The 24,321-nt window shown below is 35.4% G+C and overlaps 1 protein-coding gene across 4 annotated transcripts in view; it reads right to left on the bottom strand.

The window, feature by feature from the left end:
* Positions 1-19,537, bottom strand: part of LOC147384451 (ubiquitin C-terminal hydrolase 12-like) — an 81,198-nt gene extending 61,661 nt beyond the window's left edge. For 2 of the 4 annotated variants that reach the window (XM_086426706.1, XM_086426708.1), the window contains exons 1-9: positions 19,371-19,537; positions 19,064-19,127; positions 18,738-18,885; positions 18,482-18,639; positions 8,492-8,757; positions 8,171-8,389; positions 7,852-7,960; positions 7,641-7,756; positions 6,770-6,868 (exon numbers count right to left, since the gene is read on the bottom strand). In XM_086426706.1, the coding sequence (XP_086282832.1) occupies positions 6,770-6,868; positions 7,641-7,756; positions 7,852-7,960; positions 8,171-8,389; positions 8,492-8,757; positions 18,482-18,639; positions 18,738-18,885; positions 19,064-19,127; positions 19,371-19,403 (1,212 nt within the window). In that variant the 5' untranslated portion in view covers positions 19,404-19,537. The remainder of the gene's footprint in view (positions 1-6,769; positions 6,869-7,640; positions 7,757-7,851; positions 7,961-8,170; positions 8,390-8,491; positions 8,758-18,481; positions 18,640-18,737; positions 18,886-19,063; positions 19,128-19,370) is intronic. The other 2 variants (XM_086426707.1, XM_086426709.1) reach the window with 2 other exon arrangements.
* Positions 19,538-24,321: the final 4,784 nt, after the last annotated feature.

Here is a 24,321-nt window from a genome sequence, read left to right as displayed (position 1 = left end):
GTACTGAGCTCAAAACTTGAGTCAGTAGCTTGCAGCCCGCAAAGCGTGACCTCATCAGCAACACGTGTCACGATCTGGATGAGATCCATATCCTTCCCCACCTCTCGCACACTGATTGCAGCATGTGTGTTTGGCCCATCCTTATCTGTAGACAATTCAAATCATCACCGTTATGGAATCTGGAGCTGATGTATCAACGGAATCAAGAATCTCCACTCTCGGTGAAATGAACTTTTCCATCGACTGAACCTGTTCTGATGCCCTTATCTCCATTTTTTTTTCTTTTGTTTCAATATCAATCCCCAATCTAAATTGATAACCTTCACAGAACATGTCCAAACTTCTGCGGATTTTCCATGGGAAATCCCACTTTTAATCTAGCATAGCTGAGATCCTCGCACCATCTTGTTCGTTTATCCACCTCATTCAAACCCCCTAACTGTTTTCCAATCAACTTGAAGGCATATACATCCCAGAAATGGAATGGAAGTCCCAAAACCCTGATCGAAGTCCCAGATTCCCTCCAAGATTCACCCAATTTATTGACATCTGCGAACCAGGCCCAGATTTTTCCACAAAGACTTTGATCACCACCTCTCGAAGGTTCCTGATTCTAGAGGTTTCCACTCTGTTCTACAGAAGAAGAATTTTCTTCGTAGATCCCCAACTAATAAGCTTCCTGTTGAAAATCCCTTGATGATTCAGCGCATGTTTAGAGATTCTCATGAACTCTTCCCAATCAAAGACTTCTGATTGTGTTTCACAAATTAAAGCACACCTCCATCTCCCAAAGGCTTTGCTGCTTCGATTGATCGTGATTCCATTAACCTTCTGCTCACCCTCCTTGGATTCTGTAGTTTGTTACCTTTACCTTCTTTATCATAACCAGCTCTTTTCATTTGAGCATTAAGCTTCCCATCTTTCCTATTATGAGCATCTGCAAATATACCCTCTTTCTCAGTCCTAGCCTCAGGTTGTTGAAAATCTTCCTATCTCTTTTCACAACGTCAACCCATTTTCCTCTGGTTCCAACAAAAGTTTCACTGCCAGACTAACTTCAATCCATCCCTTACCCTTACTACCTTCCAGGAAGACCATGGACACTGTTTTATCTTTAGCAGAAAACCTCTGTATTTTCAGAAATCCCCCCCTTCTGTTTCCATCCCTGGTCGCCAGCAAGAAACTTCCGTTAAACGAGAACTTCTCTCTAAAGGACTTAGCATTTGCCCATGCGTTATGCAAGATCTTGCAAAGCCAAAGAACTTCTATCGACAACCTCATATGAGATAGCCATCTTTTCCCTGTCTCCTTAACTTCTAAACCCTCTCGGTTCTTCACGTGACACTGTTTGATCTCAAAGCTTTTGGCTTCAATCTTCAGAAATCTACTTCCCATCCTACTTGACTACCATGCGTTGGAAAGTAATGTGAGCATTAAGTTAGGAGAGGCCGAACTATGTTGCTGCTGGAGTGTTCGGCTCTCTCTCCATCTCTCTAATCTTCTTCTTCTCCTCTCTTTCTCCTCCTCTACTTGATCTAGGAATTTGGTTTTTTACCATATTCATTTTGAGGAAATTATATTTTAGTCGTGGAACATTGTACTCAAAGCAGCCCTTTCACATTTTTTATGGGTAAGGTACTACAATTCAATATTTTTTCTTTCCATTTGTTCTTTTAGAAACAATGAATCTCTCATTCCTTGGCTCACATTTTTGTATATTTTTGAATTGTGCATTTCAACTTTCATGCCCCTAACATAAATATATAAAATAAAAGAGTAATCTACCCCCCCCCATAAAAAGGAGTTGGGATTTAATCTAGCAACAAATCTCAAGGACAACTTTCAACTTTATTGCCTTTCCTCTTCTACTCCACCTTTCCAAGAATGCCCGTTCAACTTTATAAATTATCTTTCCTCCTCTCCCTCTTACCCAATGTCACCCCTCAACCTTATTGTATTTCCTCTTCTTCATCCTTTTTAATAATACCCCTCACTTTTTATTGCCTTTCCTCTTCTAGCCCCTTAACCCCAAAGAGGATATACATGCCGGTAGGCACAAGCACACTTTAGCATATACACATATATATGTATATAGGGTCGGGTTCCATAGACAAAGTGTTTTGTCCTATATGGGCTAAAAGTTTCGGAATGGCCTGATTTTTTGTGACGATGATCTCTATAGTGAGAAAATCATCCTCACAAAAAATCAGCCCATTCTAAAATTTCTAACCCTAGTTTATAAGTTGAAGAATCATGGACCGTCTATTTTTTACCGTTAGTTTGTAAACACTTTTCATGGGGTTAGAAGTTTCGGAATTGGCTGATTTTTTGTGAGGATAATCTCCTCACCATAAAGATCATCCTCACAAAAAATCAGCCCATTCTGAAACTTTTTAATCATATAAAACAAAACTTCATCCAAAACGTTGTCTACAATTTCGTCTACCAAACACTGTCTATATATATAATGCAATAGAATTCCCTATTATATTCTAGAGCAGACGATCTTGCCAACTGAACAACATGTAATCAGGGATGAATTGGCTCCTCATAAAAAAGAAATATATATATATATATATATATATATATATATATATATATATATATATTTCTTTTATATATATATATGGGAAATGTTCAGCACCCTAAGTTTTACGACACACTTTAACAAACGTGTTTTGTCCTACATGGGTTAGAAGTTTTGGAATGGGCTGATTTTTGGTGAGGATGATCTCTATGATTAGAAGATCATCCTCCCCAAAAATCAGCCCATTCCAAAATGTTTAGCACATGTTTACAAGTTGAAAAATCGTGGACCGTCCATTTTTTGTAAATCATTTTTGATGGGGTTGGAAGTTTTGGAATGAGCTGATTTTTGGTGAGGATGACCTCCTCACCATAGAGATCATCCTCAGCAAAAATCAGCCCATTCCAAAACTTCTAACCCATGTAAGACAAAACACGTTTGTTAAAGTGTGTGGTAAAGCTTAGGGTGCTGAACGGGACCCTATATATATATATATATATATATATATATATGGGTCCCGTTCAGCACCAAACATTTTGGCCAACATTTTAGCCAACCATTTTTGTCTTACATAGGTTAGAAGTTTTGGAATGGGCTGATTTTTGGTGAGGATGATCTCTACGGTGAAGAGATCATCCTCACCAAAAATCAGCCCATTCCAAAACTTCTAGCCCCATGTTTACAAGTTGAAAAATTGTGGACCGTCCATTTTTTGTAAACCATTTTTGATGGGGTTAGAAGTTTTGAAATGGACTTTGCTGGGATTACTTTTGAAGACTTTGTTTTTAGATGGAACACTTTTTTGTGATTTTTGATTTTTTTCCTTGTTTGGTTTCTTTTAGAGGCCATCTTGGTCTCCTTGATTGTTGTTTCTCTCCTTTTTATTAATATATTACAATTATCAACAAAAAAAAAAATCTCCTCACCGTAGAGATCATCCTCACCAGAAATCAGCCCATTCCAAAACTTCTAACCCATGTTTTGAAAAATGTTTTGCCAAAATGTTTGGTGCTGAACATTTCCCTATATATATAGGATGGGGTTCCTACGACCCCCATTATGACTCACCGTTTGTCTTATATGGGCAAAAATGTTTGGAATGGGCTGATTTTTTGTAAGAATGATCTCTGTGATGAGGGGATCATCCTAGCAAAAATCATCTCATTCCAAAACTTCTAACCCCATCAAAATTGATTTACAAAAATTGGACGGTCTAAAATTTTTCAACTTGTAAACATGGGGCTAGAAGTTTCATAATGAGCTGATTTTTGGCAAGGATGATCTCCTCACCATAGAGATCATCCTCACAAAAAATCAGCCCATTCCAAACATTTTTGCCCATATAAGACAAAACGGTGAGTCGTAATGGGGATCTACGGAACCCGACCCATATATATATATATATATTATATATATATATATATGGGTCCCGTTCAGCACCAAACATTTTGGCCAACATTTTAGCCAACCATTTTTGTCTTACATAGGTTAGAAGTTTTGGAATGGGCTGATTTTTGGTGAGGATGATCTCTACGGTGAAGAGATCATCCTCACCAAAAATCAGCCCATTCCAAAACTTCTAGCCCCATGTTTACAAGTTGAAAAATTGTGGACCGTCCATTTTTTGTAAACCATTTTTGATGGGGTTAGAAGTTTTGAAATGGACTTTGCTGGGATTACTTTTGAAGACTTTGTTTTTAGATGGAACACTTTTTTGTGATTTTTGATTTTTTTCCTTGTTTGGTTTCTTTTAGAGGCCATCTTGGTCTCCTTGATTGTTGTTTCTCTCCTTTTTATTAATATATTACAATTATCAACAAAAAAAAAAATCTCCTCACCGTAGAGATCATCCTCACCAGAAATCAGCCCATTCCAAAACTTCTAACCCATGTTTTGAAAAATGTTTTGCCAAAATGTTTGGTGCTGAACATTTCCCTATATATATAGGATGGGGTTCCTACGACCCCCATTATGACTCACCGTTTGTCTTATATGGGCAAAAATGTTTGGAATGGGCTGATTTTTTGTAAGAATGATCTCTGTGATGAGGGGATCATCCTAGCAAAAATCATCTCATTCCAAAACTTCTAACCCCATCAAAATTGATTTACAAAAATTGGACGGTCTAAAATTTTTCAACTTGTAAACATGGGGCTAGAAGTTTCATAATGAGCTGATTTTTGGCAAGGATGATCTCCTCACCATAGAGATCATCCTCACAAAAAATCAGCCCATTCCAAACATTTTTGCCCATATAAGACAAAACGGTGAGTCGTAATGGGGATCTACGGAACCCGACCCATATATATATATATATATATAATATATATATATATATATATATATAGGGCGGTTCATGGGCCATATGTAAAAAACAATGGTTTTTCAAAATATGGGTTAGAGGTTTTGGATTGAGCTGATTTTTTGCGAGGATGGTCACTATGATGAGAAGATCATCCTCACAAAAAATCAGCTCAATCTGAAACTTCTAAATCCATCAAAACTGATTTACAAATTATTGGCAAAAATTGGCAAAAAATTGACGGCCCACATTCTAAATCACTTTTAATGGGGTTAGAAGTTTCAGATTGGACTGATTTTTTTTCAGATGATCTTCTCATCATAGAGATCATCCTCACAAAAAATCAGCTCAATCCCAAACTTCTAACCCATATTTTGAAAATTTATTAATGTTACATTGTTTTTACATATGTTTTTTCATATCTCCCTTGATCCGTTCCCTAGATATATATAGGGGACAGATCATGGGACATAAGTAAAAACATATGTAAAAACAAACAATTTTCAAAATATGGGTTAGAAATTTCGGATTGAGCTGATTTTTTGTTAGGATTGAGCTAATTTTTTCTGAGGATGATCTCTATGATGAGAAGATCATCCTCAAAAAAAAATCAGCCCAATCTGAAACTTCTACATCCATCAAAAGTGGTTTGCAAATTATTGGTAAAAAATCGACAGTCGACATTCTAAATGACTTTTGATGGGGTTAGAAGTTTCAGATTGGGCTGATTTTTTTTTTTTTAGGATGATCTTCTCATCATAGAGATCATCCTCACAAAAAATCAGCTCAATCTGAAACTTCAAACCCATATTTTGAAAAATGATTGCTGTTACATTGTTTTTCACTTAGGTTTTTACTTATGTCCCATGATCCACCCCCACATACATATATATATATAATGCAATAGAATTCCCTATTATATTCTAGAGCAGACGATCTTGCCAATTGAACAACATTTAATCAAGGGATGATTTTGCTCCTCATAAAAAAAGAAAAAAAAATGATATGGAGCTAGAACAGTGCAGTGGAAATCCAAACCTTACAACAAAACGCATAATCTTCCTACTTCCTTGCAGATAACATATCTAGCTCGTACCCAGATAACCAAGAAAATATGGAAATTCATGTTTCTTTGTTCAGTGCAACCACATAACTCTATAAAATTTATTGCTAGTTGACCTTTGTTCACTTAAATCAAGTGTGTCATTTTGTTTTAACAAGTTTATGCAAAACCTCATCAAATGGGGATTGGGGTCTCATACAGGTACAAAAACCCAAATAAAAAAGAGCAATTTAGCCCTGTCGCTTGCGATATCATGAAAGTATGTGAGTGACTTGAAGTGTTCCACAATCATTAATATTAACAGATGCTAAAACTCCAGAGCCTGGACCTTGCCAGGCAAGAAGTGTGAAAGGCTCGAGGAGTTTATACACCTTTTAAGACAATGATGAATCCAAGAAATACTATTGGAGCAAGTTAGACCCAGATTTTAAAAGGGTGTTTTTTTAAGTGTTTGTCTTTAGTTGGCAGTCTTTGTTTGTAGAGTAAGGTTGTAAAGGTTTTTCCTTTTTCTATTGCGGATGGTTATCTCAACTGCTGTTTTCATTGATCTACTAAATTCTTTTACTTATCAAAAAAAAAATTACCGAAGAAAGAATAGTAACGGAAAAAAATATAAAAAAATTGATAAGTAGCTCACATAAAAAAATCAAACAAGCAATAACACAAAATGGAATAAGTTGGTAAGTGAGAACAGACACCCTTTCCCTTTCCTCTTTTATTTTGAATCTAAGTAGAAAATGTTACTTAAAGAACAAACATTCACCAAAATGAAATGAGATATGCCAAATAGGAGAAACAATTTTATAAAACATAATATGGCTTAGCAGAAATGGTAAATCAACTATCATTCTTTATCTTTTTTCTAATAAGTACTAACCTTAATCATAGTGTCACGAGTAAAATCATATTCAAACCGTTTAAGCTGAAGTTGAAGGACAGGGGGGAAGTCGATGAACAGGACACCTTTCCTAGCATCCTGAAATGATCATAAATTACAGAATTCTCTTGAAGGATCATATTGAAACAATGATCATTTAGAGAAACAGTTTTAAATCTTTGCATTGTGCATTTAATATAAAAAGAAGAAATAAATAAAGACTATCACAAGATAGATGAGGAAAGATAGGCTCTGCATAGTTTTGCATTACAAAAAATTTGCACCCACTTGCAGTGAATATTTCAAACACAGATAATAAGTTTGAACAAGAGGGCTTTTTCTTAAGGGGATTTGTTGCGGAGCACAAAAATTTAAGGCAGTTTGCGGTCTAAGGAGAGCAACCAAGAACCTGGGTCAGTGGACGAGGGCCTGGATGTTCAACCCTATGCTACCTAATTCGTAGGTTCACCCAGTTCGTGGTTCGCCACTTGAGAACGAACCAGTTCGTTTGGGTAGACAGAGATGAAGGCGTTTGAAGGTTGAAGTGATTAATAGAGTAAATAAGATGAAGGTATTTGGTCATTTTTCATCAGTTTATTAATAAAGACCAAAGTTAAAGGGGCATTCTATCAATTTAGGCAGATATCTCAAGTTATCAACCTGTGGAGGAGATGAGAAGAATAACATAATTCGTTTGGTTCGCTAATTTTTCCACGTACCCAATGCGAATTGTACCTCTTTAACGAATTGGATAACCCTAGCTCAACCGAGGAATGACACATCCCCCCACACACACACATAAACATTGCGATAGTTTAATTTTTCTCTACTTATTATATGTCACCGTCAAGGCATCCTGTACACAACTGACCTGTAACCCATGTTGTTCAGCATGATACTTGTTATCCCCCTCAAGACGTTCAACTTCCACATACTTGTCAAAAGAAGCATAAACATCTCGACAGCCTTTGACATCAAGCTGAAGGTCTGTAGAATAATATTCACATCCAAAAGTATTAGGATGTTGCCAAAAACCATAGGTTCCAATTTCAGACAAACCAATTTCAACCTAAAATAAATACCATAAAATGACTCCTTTCTTCTAGATTTGTACTCCACATTGATGCATTCAATGTAGTTCATATGGTGCCCTTCAAATAACTGCTGTATTGTGCCCTCCACTACAGTTCCCTGAACCAATAAAATGAATTTCAAAATCAAATAATCTCAACTTAATTCAAGAACAGAAGATTCATGTTAGGTGGTGGATTTTTACACCGACTGCAAACTTGATGCAACCTTCCTCCTCTATTAAGGCTTTGGACCGAAAATGTGGTGTAAAGAGGACAACTAATTAAACCAATAAAATTTATCACCAAGAAAAAGCTCTATACTCTATACCTTCATTTTGTCTTCAAGCTTCTCGCAGAGGACCCTATTGAGTTCTTGCACATCATGTTGCATAAAGGAATCATATGTGTCCCACCCAAAAGATTTGGTAAGCTCTTTTGTTGCAACGCTGTTGTCACTGTACTGAAGCTTATAGAATAAACTTTGCAAAGCCAGAGGGATGCTTCCTGATGGCATATCATTCTCGGTTGTTGGCATGTGGTAAACTGCCTGGAATGCACAATCCAACAAATTGTTTCATTTTGCAAAAATAAAATAAAATAATCAAGTAGGGAAGTCATAATGAGCTAGAATCCTAGTGCAGATCCTAACCTTCCTGAAGTAGGGAATATGGTACAGAGTTTGGAGCAGAGAGTTCATGTAACAGGTCGCTCCCTGGTTCTTAAGACCAACATAACCTGTTTCCTTTTTTGAATCGTATGTCCAATAATCAAGGACCCTACGGACAGCAACCTCTGCCTCAACTATACATGTATCGTTCACAAGATACCCTCTACCAGGGTCATAAAGGTCACCAAGGGGCATGAATGATGTGAAACCCCAATCACTCTCACGTGCAGTAAATTGGTGGTGTGTGTCTGCATAATGCAAAAAAAACTAGGAAGTTATCACCAAATTTAAAAAGTTGCCATAATTAGTCAAATATGTGCATGTTTTTGGTTAACAAAGAATGGGAAAGATCACTTTCCATTATAAACTAAAAGCAGTTGTAAAATGAACCCCTATCAAACTCAAAAATGTTCAATCTACATCTGTAGAGAATAGTCACACAAAAAATTATTTTTTAAATTTAAAAAAAAAAAAAAAAAAAGCACATTTAATATACTTTGCCCCTCTAGCAAACAAAATGAGTAAAAATTGTAGGTTTTTCGAAACAAAAAATGTGATTTTACATTTTAACCCATTTCTTATGTTCAAACACATTTTTTTACATTCCAAACACGATTTTGCAAATATATGATAAAACACAATTGTAGGGCCCACTCTGTTACAGTTTTGTGGGGGGATAAACGTCTCACTCAGCTACACTTTTGTGGGCTTCACATTACTTAATTTATTGCCTTTTCTCTTCACCCCCTTCAACTTTATTGTTTTTCTTCTCCTCCCTCTTCCCCTTTTCAATAATATCCCTCCAATTTTACTATCTTTCCTCTTTTACTCCCTTCTTAATAATACCCCTCTAACTTTACTATTTCTCCTCTTCTACCCCTTTAATCCACTTTATTATATCAACTCTCTCTTTCTTAATAATACCTCTCCAACTTTATTAATTTTCCTTTTTAACCCCCTTAATTTCAAAGATTTTAAATAATACTCCTCCAATTTTACTATTTTTCTGTTTTACCCACCTTAACCTTAAAGAGGATGCACATGTCATAGGCATGGGAAGACTCTAGTATACATACATAAATGGGGGCGGTATACAAATTGATCTAGGTTTAGAAAAGATAAAAAGAAAGAAGAGAAGAAGTAATTCCAGAAAAGTATTTTTTATTCTTGCTCCATTCCTATTTATATATTATATGATAAATAGGAAAAGACAGAAAAGGACATGACATAAAAATATAAATAAAAGAGAACTATCACTAATAACACTCTCCCTCAAGGTGGTGCAAAAATATCACACATGCCCAACTTGCCTATAAGATTATCAAAACTAACATGATCCAAGGCATTAGTGAGGACATTGGCTAACTGCTGTGTTGTAGGAACAAAAATGGTGCATATGTCCCCGGAAGTAACTTTCTCCTGAATGAAATAGTGGTCGACCTCAATATGTTTGGTGCAATCATGTTGAACTGGATTATGAGCTATGTTAATGATTGTCTTGTTATCACAATACAACTGAAAAGGTGTAGGAGGTGAACAACCTATCTCACGAAGCAAAAGTCGTAACCAAAGTAACTCACATGTGCCAACAGTCATGGCTCTGAACTTAACTTCTACATTTTAGCGAGCAATTACAAACTGTTTCTTTCAAGATGTGGCATACGAGGGCAACATCAGGCCGTGTAAAAGATAGATAGATGAGTTTATCAACCAAACGTTGATAACGACCATGGTTTTTAAACTTGGTATCGCGTCTCGTCTCGTTCAGCTCCGATACCGAGTCGTCTCGGACGAGTTTTCCAATACGTTTGAGACGTCTCGTGAGATAACTCAAAAAATTGAACATGAGACGTAAAACTCGATCAAAAAATGACTTAGTGAGTTGGTCTCATTCAACTCTGATATCGAGTTAACTCGGGTGATACGTCTCGGTCTCGGACGAGTTTAAAAACCATAATAACGACTGATATGTTCAAGAGCTTCACCATCACTTTCACTCAATCGGTGATTTGGTTCAATTGAAGTATCAACTAGTTTTACCCAAGTTTGCCAACTTCCTGGAGTAGATCTAACGCATACTTGCGCTATGAGATAAAAATGCTTGTCTTGGATCGAACTACCTCAATGCCCAGAAAATATTTCAAAAGCCCAAAGTCTTCGACTTCAAAGCGATGTCCAAAAGACACTTCAAAGCGATGTAGGACAATTTCCTATTATGACAATATCGTCAACATACACAATAAGAATTGTAGAATGAGGTCCACTATGTTTGACAAATACTGTATGATCAACCTGACATTATTTGTAACCCACATCCAGCATAATAGAACGAAACCACTCAAACCACGCTCTCAAGAATTGTTTTAGACCATATAAAGATTTTTTTAGATGACACACTTTCCCATCAGCATTGAAGAAATATCCATGTAGATTTCTTCCTGCAAATCACCATGAAAGAAGGCATTATTCACATCTAGTTAATGAAACTCCCAAGAGAACTTTGCTGCCAAATAAAGGACACGAATAGAATTAATTTTGGCTATCGAGGCAAATGTTTCTTGATAGTTGAGATCGTAAGTCTAGACAAAGCCCTTGGCAACCAACCTAGCCTTGTACCTATCAATTGATCCATTTGACTTGAAATTCACTATGTACACCCACTTGCAGCCAACAGATTTCTTCCCCTATGATAATAACACTAACTCCCAGGTATCATTCTTTATTAAAGCTCTCAGTTCTTCATCCATAGCCTATTTCCATTTGGGATTGGAAAGAGCTTCTTTCACACTAGATGGAATGAAAACAGATTACATAGTAGCTACAAAGGAGCGATAAGATAGAGACACATCATTGTAGGAAGCAAACTAAGAAATAGGATGCAAAGTACAAGTACGTTTACCTTTCCAATGAGTAATGGGAACATTGAAATCTGAAGAAACTGGATTTGGCTTCTTAGTGGTGTGGCATGGTGGATCAACAATGGCTTGTTTTCCCTTTCTAGTATAAGTGCATCCAAAACGATTAGACATTGGCTCAATTGGTTACACAACTCCCACGGTAGATTCTGGAATAATTGGCACAGGTAGTGAAACTAGGAAAGATGACTCTAAAAGGGACTTATGATTAGTGGATCGAATGAACCACTCCCCCTGAAGAGATTGTTGATCAAGGCTAGAAAAGTAACATTAGTCTTCAAAGAACATGATGTCCATTGTGAAAAATCGACGACAGGTAGGGTGGAAGATAACATTATAACCCTATTGAAAGTTAGAATAATCAAGAACACACACTTCAACGCCTTAGGATCAAGTTTAATACGAACAAGATTGATGATATGAGCAAAACAAACACACCCAAAAACTCATGGAACCACAGAAAATAAAGGACGATCAAAAGAAAAGAACAGAGGAGGTTGAAAGTTCAAGACACTGGAGAGAGTACGATTGATTATATAACATACTGTAAAATCCATTTCAAACCAAAAATGCTTAGGAACGTTCATCCCAATCAACAAAGCTCTTCCTAATTCCAACAAATGACGATTTTTTCTTTCGGTAATACCATTTTGTTGGGGTGTGGAAACACGAGGTTCATTGTTCTATCCTATGAAAAGTACAAAATTATTTCAAGCCTCCATAGGAATACTCTCCGCCCTTATCAGAATAGAGGATTTTGATCTTTACTCCAAATTGAGTTAGAGCCATCACATGAAAGTCTTGAAAAATGGAATATATATCATCTTTTGTTTCCATTAAGTACACCCACGTACATCTGCTATAGTCATCCACAAAAGTAACAAAATAACGAAAACCCAACAAAGAAGTAACAAAGGATGGAACATTAAAATGCACGAGATAAAATAAAGAGGAACTTCTTTTATTTAAATTGGTTGGATAAGAAGAACAACAATGCTTTGACAATTGACAAACTTCACATTTTAACTCTGATAATGACATAGACTGAAACAAAGAAGAAAACAGACATTATAAATACTGAAAAGAAACATGACCCAATTGAATATGCCACCGCATTATTCGAGATTTATTGACTACCCTAATACTACTCTAAGAAGCATGAGCATGTGGAATGTGCTGGGACGTTGGGATGTTGAGAAGGTAGAAGTCATCTGCTTCACGACCACTGCCAATCACCATTTTCATTGTCAAATCTTGAAGAACACAATAAGAAGGAAAAAAGGTAACACAACAATTTAGATTTTTTGCAACATTACTAACAGACACAAGAGTAGTGAGATTAGAAACATGTAAAACATTAGACAAAGAAAAATTATGAAGAACCTGGATGGTTCTTTTACCGGCTATAGATTATAAGAAACCATAAGCTAGACGGACTTTGTCCTTGCTTGAACAGAGGCTATAGGATTGAAAGAATGAAGACATACTTGTCATGTTATTTGAAGCTCTTAAATCAAGAATCCAAGAATTGGATTAAGATGAGAAAACATGATGAGCAGTGGCAGGGGTATTTATGTGTGCGAAGGAAGAAGTTGCAGTGGAACCATTCTATAGAGCCCTTAAACGAATAAGATTCTCCTGAGACAAAGGTACATGTACCGCTAGAGGCGATAGCTCAAAACTTTGAAAAACATCTAATATATCAGCATCCGAAGCATGATGAGCTGAGGAAGTCGCCCCTTAAGCTAAAATGAATCACGATGACCTATCAAATCCCAACACTTTGCTCGAATATGCCCAAATTTGCCACAGTGGTCACACTTCGGCCACTTTCTGCTATTGGGTACCCGGGTGGATTTATCAAACTTCCTCACTTTTGAACCTTGTCCTTCTTCCTGCCTACTAGCTGTCATGACAGATCTATCACTCACAAGAATATCCAAATAGCCCATAGCCAAGCATCGATTCTCCTCACTTTGGACATAAGAGGTTTTTTTTTTTTATCAGTAAAGATAATTTTATTAAAAGAGTCGAGAAGGGGGGTCGAGGAGACCAACCCAAAACAAAGAAAAGGAAAAACAAAAGAAATACAACCGCCAAAAAGGCCCACCACTTACACCCGAGACAAAGAGCACACCCTACCCCACCTTACCACAAAATCTTCAAAGAAAACCCCTTTAAACTCCTTCTAAAGTTTGCTCCAAGAAAACATGAGCTCCAGTTCAAAGGAGGTAGAGGATCTATGTTCAAAATCTGAATCCTAACTATCTCAAACTCGGGATTTAAACCACAGAGAAACTGGAACGTACAATGTGTCTCAACATGTCTGTTGAACTATGCACAATCTTTATAGCTTTTCCAGCTGAAGGGTAAATAGTAATCGAGCTCTTCCCACATGCTACACAATTCAGAAAAAATAGCCTAACAATGTCTTCTTTTCCTGCTTGAGATGCAATATATACTCTTCCAACTGATAGATTCTAGCACTATTCTAAGCCTGAGAATAAGTTTAAATCACAGATTCCCAAATTTGTTGTGTTATCTTCAAGAAAAAACAACTTATCAAAACAAAAAAAAAAATCTTCAAGAAAAAATATCCTCTACTAATATGAGGTTGCATTGAATGCAACAACCAAGGCATAACCATAGCGTTCTTAGCATCTCATTGTTCTTACTTAGGATCAAAGATATAAGGTTGTTTATCTTTCCTATTCAAATAACTTACATTTTGTCTTCCATGGATGGTTAATTTTGCAGACTAAGCCCACTCCAAGTAGTTTGTATCATCGAGTTTGACTATGGTGATCTAGAGGTTTGGATTTTCATCTCTGACTTATGAGGATCCAAACTCACCATTGGTAAACTGTCCTGAAGTTACTTCTAACATGATTTTGAAGAAAAAGAAACTACTTACAAAAAATCCAGATCACACGATAGATTACTCAGAAACACTAACGAACCACGTACAACATAAGATTTGAATCTATCTCCACATTCAGAAAAAAAAATTCTGACTCACCTTTAAGGCAATTACAACCAATGCATAGGTTGTAATAGCCAATCAATATGAAGAGCCACCCAATGGAGATCCACAAAAGGCCTAGGTGACTTAAAGCAACTCTAGGCGACTAGAGGCAGTCATAGGAAGTGGTTGGATGATGTGCAACAGCCACTAGGGGTAGTTGCTGATGTACAAAAGCCTTAGGAGGTGGCTGGATGATGTGCGACAGCCCTAGGAGGTGGCTGGATGATGTTCAACAGCCCCTAGAGGGTGGCTGCTAATGTGAGGCAACCCCTAGGAGGCTGTGCTGGGTGGCTGGCGACAGACCCATGAGGAGGGGGGGGGGGGGGGACAGACCTTAGTGGCTACTATGTGGCTGGCGACAGCCATAGGGTTGCATAAAGGTGGAGATCGAACCCTCTCTTTGTTTTGGAATTCTCTTCGATCTTCTCAATCGTCACCAAAGCTCTAATACCATGTAGAAATTAATCTAGGGCTTAGAGAAGATAGAGAGAAAAAAGAGAAGAAGAAATTCTAGAAAATATTTTCTATTCTTTCTTCATTCCTATTTATACATTACATGATAAATAGGAAAAGACGGAAGAGGACATGACATAAAAATATAAAAGAGAACTATCACTGATAACAGGCAGTTCACGGGACAACAATTGTGACAACATCTAAGACAACGGTTTTTGTCTTATATGGGTTTAAAGTTTCAGAATTGGCTGATTTTTCGTAATGATGATCTCCTCACCAAAGAGATCATCCTCACCAAAAATCAGTTCATTCCGAAACTTTTAACCCCATCAAAAGTGGTTTACAAAAAACTCGACGGTCCACAATTCTTCAAATTGTAAATTGGAGTTAAGAGTTTTGAAATTGGCAGATTTTTGGTGAGGATGATCTCCATGGTCCAAAACTTCTAACCTCATCAAAAGTGGTTTACAAAAAACCGTTTTCATGGATGTCATATATATATAGATAGAATTAGGATCCGTATACACATAAAGCTACAACGTGTTTTGTCTTATATGGGCAAAAATGTTTGGAATGGGCTGATTTTTTGTGAGGATGATCTCTATGGTGAGGAGATCATCCTTGCCAAAAATCAGCCTATTATGAAACTTCTAGCCCCATGTTTACAAGTTGAAAAATTTTAGACCATCCAATTTTTGTAAATCACTTTTGATGGGGTTAGAAGTTTTGGAATGGGATGATTTTTTGCAAGGATGATCCCCTCACCATAGAGATCATCCTCACAAAAAATCAGCCTATTCTAAATCTTTTTAACCATATAAGACAAAAATGTTGTAGCTTTATGAGTAGCTTTATGTGTCTATATATATATATATTTTAACACATTTTTTTGTGGGTATGCAGTAAATGTTTGTAACCTCGTGGGTTTTAGTGATTTTGTCCATGAATGTTGTTTAATGTAGGATTTGATGATAATGTCTTGATGTTATAGTCATTAATTTTTTTAATTATTGCGTTATTTTGCTCAAAGATATGTTGATAATTAGATGTTTTTTTAGTATCAGAGCATGTATAATTATGTGTGGAAAGCATGTATAGATATTCAATAATGTATTATAAATTGATATATACATATGGGAAGTGCTAATGTTCAATGTTAGTATGTTAGGATGATGGAGAATGCGGGAATCCTAACATTTACTGATTCATGGGGACATTAGTGTCCTCTACAACTTATGTTTTCCAACAATACCATTTGATTGGGTCATCTTTTAGTGTAAGAACTAAAGGCATTTTGGTCATTCAGTATTAAATGCCTTTACAAAAATGATATTGTAATAAATACTTATCGTTGAGTTTTTTTAAATTTACAAAGTGTCACTGCACAAGTATGAAAATGCATTTACTTTTTGCATTAAAAGATAATATTAAATGCAATCCAATAATATTATTGGAAAACATAAGTTGTGGAGGATGCTAAAATCCCCATGAAACATTGAACATACCCTTCTCTTTCTGAAGTGCAACAACTTGGGGTCGATTGACTCCACGCACCGAATAGTAAAGTTGAGGTGGACCCTCTGCTATGGGCTGGAGATAGGGCCTAAAAGTCGTATCTAGACTAGTCATCTATCAGTGTTATCAAAGAGCATATGCAACCAGCATATGCTATGCGCAAATGCAAAATTGAAATGGCATATGCAGTAACATATTGCACAAACTATTTTTTTAATTTCAAAAAAATAAATAAAAATAAGAAAATATATATATATATATATATATAATATATATATATATATATATATATTTTAAAAAATTAGAAACTTAAAACAAAACTAAAACAATACATTTGGATAGCTTTCATTTTCAAAATTGAATAAAATTGATTATGTTTAGTAATTTAGTAACAAGAATAAAAGCAGTCAATAGGCCAAATAGTCAATAATGTAGGAGAAAGATTAAAAAAGGTTAAATTTAATGCTCCCATAATCAAATTTTTAACCATCTAGAGTAATATGCCATCGCACATTACAGTATGCGATCGCATATGTTATCGCATACTTTTGTATGCCATATGTCATGATGGCATATGCGATTTACAAATAAAAAATAGTATATGTGATCGCATTTGACAACACTATTGTCTATAAAGACACTAGCTTCAGTTATTTCCAAAGGGCTATAGGTGGGTAGTTGCATGATAAGGCTATGATGTGCCCTAACAATTTCATATGCACATATACATATGCATATACATATATATTTTTTACAATTCTCAATGTATTTTCATATTTATCATTTTTTCCTCCTTCTCATTTTTCCTATTTTTCCATCTCTTCACAAGTTTTCCATTTCCTTGTTAAACCCAACTGCAACTCGATAGTTGTTGTAGAGAAACCACTTGTATTATAAGGTCAAGATCCTTTGACTCATAAGAATGACTCATGAAAAAAACACATGATCCCAACCGTTTAAATGCAAAATGCAATGGTTGAGATTTATCCTCAAGATAAGTATCTTCAAGATTTGTGTTACCAAGATACTCATAAATCTCAACCATTGGATTTTGTATTTAAAGGGTTGGGATCATGTGTTCATGAATTGTTCTTAGGAGTCAACGGATCCCAAACCCTAAGGTATATTGCCCAAAAAATAAAGAAAAATTCTACAAAACTCCACTCTAATTACACTCCAGTCATAATTAAAATGGTGATACTACCTTCTCTATTATTTTATTGTTAGTAAGGTGAAAAGAAGAAAAAAAAAATTGGAAAGAAACATTTATATATACATATATATATATATATATGATAAGTTAAAGTTTTATTAAAAAGGGAACGGGTGGCCCCAAAGAACAAACATTAAATTGTATGTGATCCCAGATCTAGCATAGGAAGTATATCATTAGTTCCCAGTATTTTTAAAGGAATGTCATGCTCACAACTCGAGGCTCGCCTCAAAGTGAGGCTCATAAAAACTTCCCTAATGAGCAAGGGAGAAATGTAAAAAACAACTAAGGCGTATGCCTCAAAACCAAGAGATACCCCCAATAGAAGACATACGCCTTATTGTGAGGTGTGATTGAAGTGTACGGCTCGTGTGTATTTGTTTTTCATGTTGTTAAGCTATTATCGGATTTTTCTTCTATTTCCTGGTTTTTTATGTCACGCAAAATAATTGGATAATTTAGAAACCAATTCAAATAGACAATAATAATATATACAAGGAAAGTTGTTGAATTGATTTAATTCATAACTAAATTTTTGTAGTATTTAGTATTATCCACACAATACCAAAAAAAAATTGCAATAAATATATCTTTTTAGTGCAAAAACTTTAAATTATTTAAAAATATATTTTCTTATCTGTTTAAAATTCCTAAACATGTGAGGCTTATGCCTCGAGACGCTAGTCAGCCAAGCGCCTCACCACTGATAGAATTGGTAGTTACAGTTATATAACAACTTGAGAATTACTTATTCCACCTGATACAAGAAGATTTTACCTAGTATAGTAATGATAATGATAGGTAAAGTCAGTTACCCATAGAATTCTCTCTAATTACAAATAGAATACCTTTTCTCATTGTGAACTTGTTATGGATTTGATTAACCACCCCCAAACTGAAGTGTGCATATCTACTCCATCCATATGGCAAATTGGCCGAGTCCGCAACATCTAGGTACATCGACAAGTGATCCACATTGTTTCCTTTCGGAAAAATCAGTATTCGCCTATCCCAAGCAATGCAGTGATTGAAGATTTAAGCAGAATTAATAAATAAATAAATAAATAATCAAGAACAAGCGAGAGAGAGATCTGCATTCCATACCATTTATAACTGCCCACGACAAAAATTTCAGAGTAGTGTTTCTTGGTGTTCAACCTAGAAAAGTTTTCAATCGTCCATGTGAATCTCGATGATGGAGGATCCTCAATTGGTTGATTCTCTACCGTACTAGTAGTTTCTGCTTGCCCTACTATTAATAAGTGGCAAGACAATATAATATTAAAAATTATAGATTGAAATAATAACTCCTATCGATTACAAACCAAATTTGCAAATCAAAGAAGAAGAAAAAAACCAGAATTTGCATCAATTAAACCAATCAAACTCCACAAAAACAACAAATTCAAACCCTATATCATAAATATTACCTTCCATTGGCTGTGGACCCTCTGTAAAATCAGAATGCGGAACCAACATCTCATCGTCCTCCTGCTGCAAAGCAAAGTAGTCAGATCCACTGAAACTAATTGAATCAAAACCCTAGGAATCCAACAATTCTGCAATCGAAATAACAGCTTTAAATCTTTAAATAAATAAATAACAGCCATTATAGAGAAATTAATAGAGATGGATAGAGAAAAATCGAAACAAAAAAAAAATCAGTTTTTTAGGTTAAAAGAGACAGACAGACAGACAAACACAGGTGAAGAGAGGAGGATTTGGTAGTTTACTTACATCTAATGGTGGAGGAGGAGTCATCACAGTCATGGATGTAAAGAAGAAAGTCGTCCGATCAACAAATGAGTAATTGTAGAGAGAGAGAGAGAGAGAGAGACGAACGAAGCTCTGCAACGAGACGCGAAAACTGGTTTTTGTAAGAACGTAAAATGTCACTCACTCCATGCCCAGGCAGGGTCTTATTTTGGTCAGGGGTATTTTCGGAATTTCGATGGTAAAAGTTAGGAAGACGAAATTCCGAGAGACTAGAGAGCGCGAGTGACATAAGAAGGAAAATCCAAGCCTCTTAAGGACTTTTGCGGCAGAGCATCAACGGCTGAGAAAGGAAGATATTTTCTAGCGATCTCATATTCGCATCCTTGGACATTTGTATTGTTTCGTCGATTTAAGGTAACTTATGGTTCAAAGTTATGCCCGTGAATGTTTGCACCACAAAATTTCAAAATCGCAAAATTTTGGACCCGATTGATTCCGCTTCAAAACGCAGATTTTCCTGCATTTGCGGTGAAAAACTGAGTTTTGCAGCTGAATCAATCACGCCTTCGAGCAAATTTTCTAAATTTCAAAATTTGCGTTCGTAATTTGCAGTTTGAAACGCAAATCAGTGAAGCGGTTGAGAGTTGCTTTTTTTTCGCGTTTGCTGGAATTAGAATACCGAATAAACGATTCACATGAAATACCTATTTTGTCCCTGTCCATCGATTCTATTTGCTCTCCATCGACAGACCTCACTGTCTCACCTCTCTCTCGCCATCAATAGACCTCTCTCTCGCCATCGTTTCTATATTCTCTCCATCGACAGATCTCATTGTCTCTTCGCATCGATTATCTTCTTCGTCTCAAACCTCACGGTCTTCTTCGTCTCAAATCTCATTGTCTCCATCATTTCTATATTCTCTCCATCGACAGACCTCACTGTCTCTTCTACGTCTCAGATCTCACTGTCTTCTTCGTCTTCATCGATCTCAAACTCGCACAGTTGGTAGATCTCAAACCCTCATAGATCTTGCAAAGTTTTCTCTATCTCTCTCTCTTGTGCACATCTCCCTCGACAGAGCCTCTCACAGCAGGAGTTCGACCTCTGCACCGCTCTCATCAACCCTTTCAGGTCTGTCTCTCTCTCTCTCCATCGAATGTTATTTCAATTTGGATTTTTTTTTTGTAGATTGAATATGATTTTTTGTTTGGGGTTTTTGGTTTACAGCATGAGATTACCTTGTATACCTATCACGTTATCGATCTCGAACACAACTCACCAAGATCTAAAACCCCTAATGAAAAATAGATTCAGAAGCTCCCAGGTTTTAGTCCCCTCAATTTCAAAAGATATATATACCCATCTGGAATTCTGTAAATATGGATTTTTATGTCGATTTGCTTATCCAGATCTACAATTAACATAGGCTTATACCCCCACCTGAAGATCTACAATGTGTGCACACTATTTTTCTGTCAAATGTGCTTTTCTACAAGCTTCTTTTAAGTCCTCTAACTGTAATAGGCTAGCTAGATCAGCCAGGAGGATTAAATATCAGCCCATGTATATTTGTTTGCCTCAATTTCAAGTTTGGGGACCCATTTAAAGACATTAGAAGAGTGTTTATTATGCTTGTGAACTTTCAAAAAAATTAAATAAACTGAACAAAGAAGATAAGTATTTATTTTTCTTTTTGATGAGAAAAGAGATGTTAAGTATTATGGATGAATTCATTTTTAGAAGTTTATGGTGAACAAGTATGATTTTGGAAGAAAACATACCAGGTTATAGATGAATTGCTTTTTAGAAGTTTATGGTGAACAAGTTTATGGTGATAAGTATTTCAATATATTTTATTTTTATTTTTATGATGAACAACAAATTCTCCTTGACTGCTCTGCTCAACTTATTTATATTTAAGAAGCGAGGAACACTTCTTATGATTCTTTTTTTTTTCCTTTGGCATTGTTCGTCAAATAGGTGAATCATGGGCAAATGGAATTTAGACATGATTTTGTCCATTATGCAATATTTGGTGGACTATTGTGATATATAAATTTGAAACTAAAAAGGCAATTTGATAATAATTCATAGGGTGATTTAAACATACCTCTCCATCCTTCTACATCTGTTCTCTTCTTTACTAAATTTCTTTTAATTTATTCAACCTTATATAGAACCCATCATTTTATACTTACCAAAAATTCGTATTCGAATATAAGTTGAACTCATAGAGTTTAAGTCATTTTCTATTAGTTTATCATAAGTTTAGACTATTAGACTAGTTCTTGAATGAAAAATCTCCATTTGGACCTACTTATGTATATGAATTTCTAATCTTAGCTATAGATTTTTTATATTATTTTTAGTTATTTGCAATTTTCTTTTGTTAAACTAGTCATTATCAAACTATACTAGAATATTTATCACATATGGTCCTTGTCCAACGCAACATACAAGTAAAAGGCCATATCACACAAGGTGCTCACATTATTGTCCTATTACAACATTTTTTAACCTTATATGTTATTTCAATAGAGTTGTTTTGTTTTTATAATTTAAAAATTTATCAAAAAAAAATAATATAGTTCAAACACACACACACATACACAATAATTACTGTATTTTTTACAATCAAAGATTGAGAACACAAGGCTCCCTCACTGTGGGACTGAGAATTGTGCGTTCTTTCGACTATTTATATGGTAACCTGACATTGCCTCCTGGTTTCTCTCTTTAATTATACACTCTGCAAAAGTTAAAATATATGTATTTTTTTCTTTAACTTACGCACGCACACACACATAACAATTATTGTTCAATCAATGAATCATGTTATATTATTGAAATAGAATATGACATGTCCATTCTATACGCTACTTTTGTTATTACCATTAGCAGATGGAAGATAACAATTCAAAGAGTGCAAAAGCATATTAGACACCCAAACAACATGAAGTTTGGGTCGAGATCTGTTATGACTTAATTAAAAAGTGGAGGAGACCGCATAAAATACTTGACAAGACCGGTTATGATTTCTTCGTCAAGGAGTTTAATAAAAGAACAAATGTTTATTACGATAGAAGGCAAATAAAGAACAAATAGGATAGACAAAAAGGTATTTGGGGACGTTGAAATAAGGTTTACACGAATATTGGCGTCTCTTATAATATTGAGACTGGCATATTAGATGCAAGTGATGAGTGGTGGGATGAGTGGTTGGAGGTACATTTTTTTGTTAATTTGACCTTTTATTTATTTTAAGATTTTTGTTTCTTTATGTAACATAGGGTTTATATTTTTTATAGCATCATCCAAAAGATGCAATATTCTAAAAGGAACCTCTGAAGTTTGCGAAACAATTACATTTCATTTTTGGAAGCACATATGTCACTGGTAGCCGCATGTGGGTCGCCTACATCTGGTACAATGCCATCTACATCAACACCTCAGAATGAGAATCTTGATGCGAATGATCTAGATGATGTTATGGCGACCCAACCTCCAGAGTCTGATACACCTTTAAACTTGACTCCTGATGCTGATTGAGTTTGAGGATGATGCTAACCATATTGTACCCCTACCCACATACCCTACTCGACGTAGAAGTGGCGATCATCTACCACCTCATAATCGTAGGCAGAAAATGGCTATTACAATACGAATTAGCCAGTTATTGGAGAAGCTCGCAAATGCAGTACATGGTCAGACATATGCTACTACCAATCCCACTAATATTAAGAAAGACAGTATTCAAGAGTCAGTGTCTTTCTTAGATGAACTACTAGATTCAACCCCAAGAGTGATCTTTATCGTTTTACGTTGAAGATGTTTAGTAAAAACAAACAATTCAAAGAGATATTTTGTGCGTTACAATCAGCAGAGGTTCGTCTTGGGTGACTGGAGGACGAGATGTCTGATTTTATGACTGGGAAAGATGTTTAGACATGTTTATATGTTACTTTAATATTTTTTGTGGGTTTTATGATGCACCTATAGGATGCAATATACATTGGTTAATTTTTGGATGTGTTATGGTGTAATATACTATGAAGTTTGGATCATTTATTTTTTGTTGATGGATCTCTGATATTTTATTTGTTATTAAATGGTTATTGTGATTAATATTTTTTGTTAGATGGATATATAGGACTAATATGGATTTATAAGCAGGTCATATGGATTCAGATGATAAGATTGATACCACAATTACTATCTATTCAGATGATATGACTGATACCATCGGTTCAAATGGTGATATCATAATACTGTCGAGTCAAGTGGTTTACGTATAGCCACTATAGGAGGTGTTTTAGGTTATTTATTTTATTACGATAATTTCTTATATAGGGAGTCACATAGTAATAGTCAGTTAAAGGGGATTGACTTTGTACGGTAAACACTAGATGATAATCGTGTAACGTGTTATGCACTATTTAAAATGGAACGACACGTATTTCTAAATCTGTATAGTATTTTTGAAGATCAAGGTCTGTTGAAGATGGGGCGCTACATTACTATTCAAGAACAACTAGTGATGTTCTTATTAGTAATAGGACATAATCAAGGTCAAAGATTAATTACAAATAATTTCAATCACTCACCTCAAATGGTTAGCAAGTATTTCAACAAAGTTCTTTTGGCTATTGTGAACTTATCAATGTCCTCAATTGTACCTCCCGATCTCAATGAAGTCCATTCGCACATCTGTAACAATTCTCGTTTTTTACCATATTTTAAGGTAATTATATATATATATATATATATATATATATATATATATATTATATATATATATTTTAAGGCTATATTTTGTTTTGTTAATGTTTTTATATTAATATACCTTAAAAATATGTAGGATTGTATTGGAGCGATAGATGGGACGCATGTTAGTGCATTTGTACCAATTACAGAACAAATACGATATCGAGGACATAAGGACTCACGTAAAATGTAATGACAATATGTTCG

This window comes from Akebia trifoliata, chromosome 15, assembly GCF_017979445.1.
Source record: "Akebia trifoliata isolate Shusen 1 chromosome 15, ASM1797944v1, whole genome shotgun sequence".
Classification (NCBI taxonomy): Eukaryota; Viridiplantae; Streptophyta; class Magnoliopsida; order Ranunculales; family Lardizabalaceae; genus Akebia; species Akebia trifoliata.
Note: the sequence above shows the minus strand (reverse complement) of the source record. Positions and strands in the feature narration are given on the sequence as shown.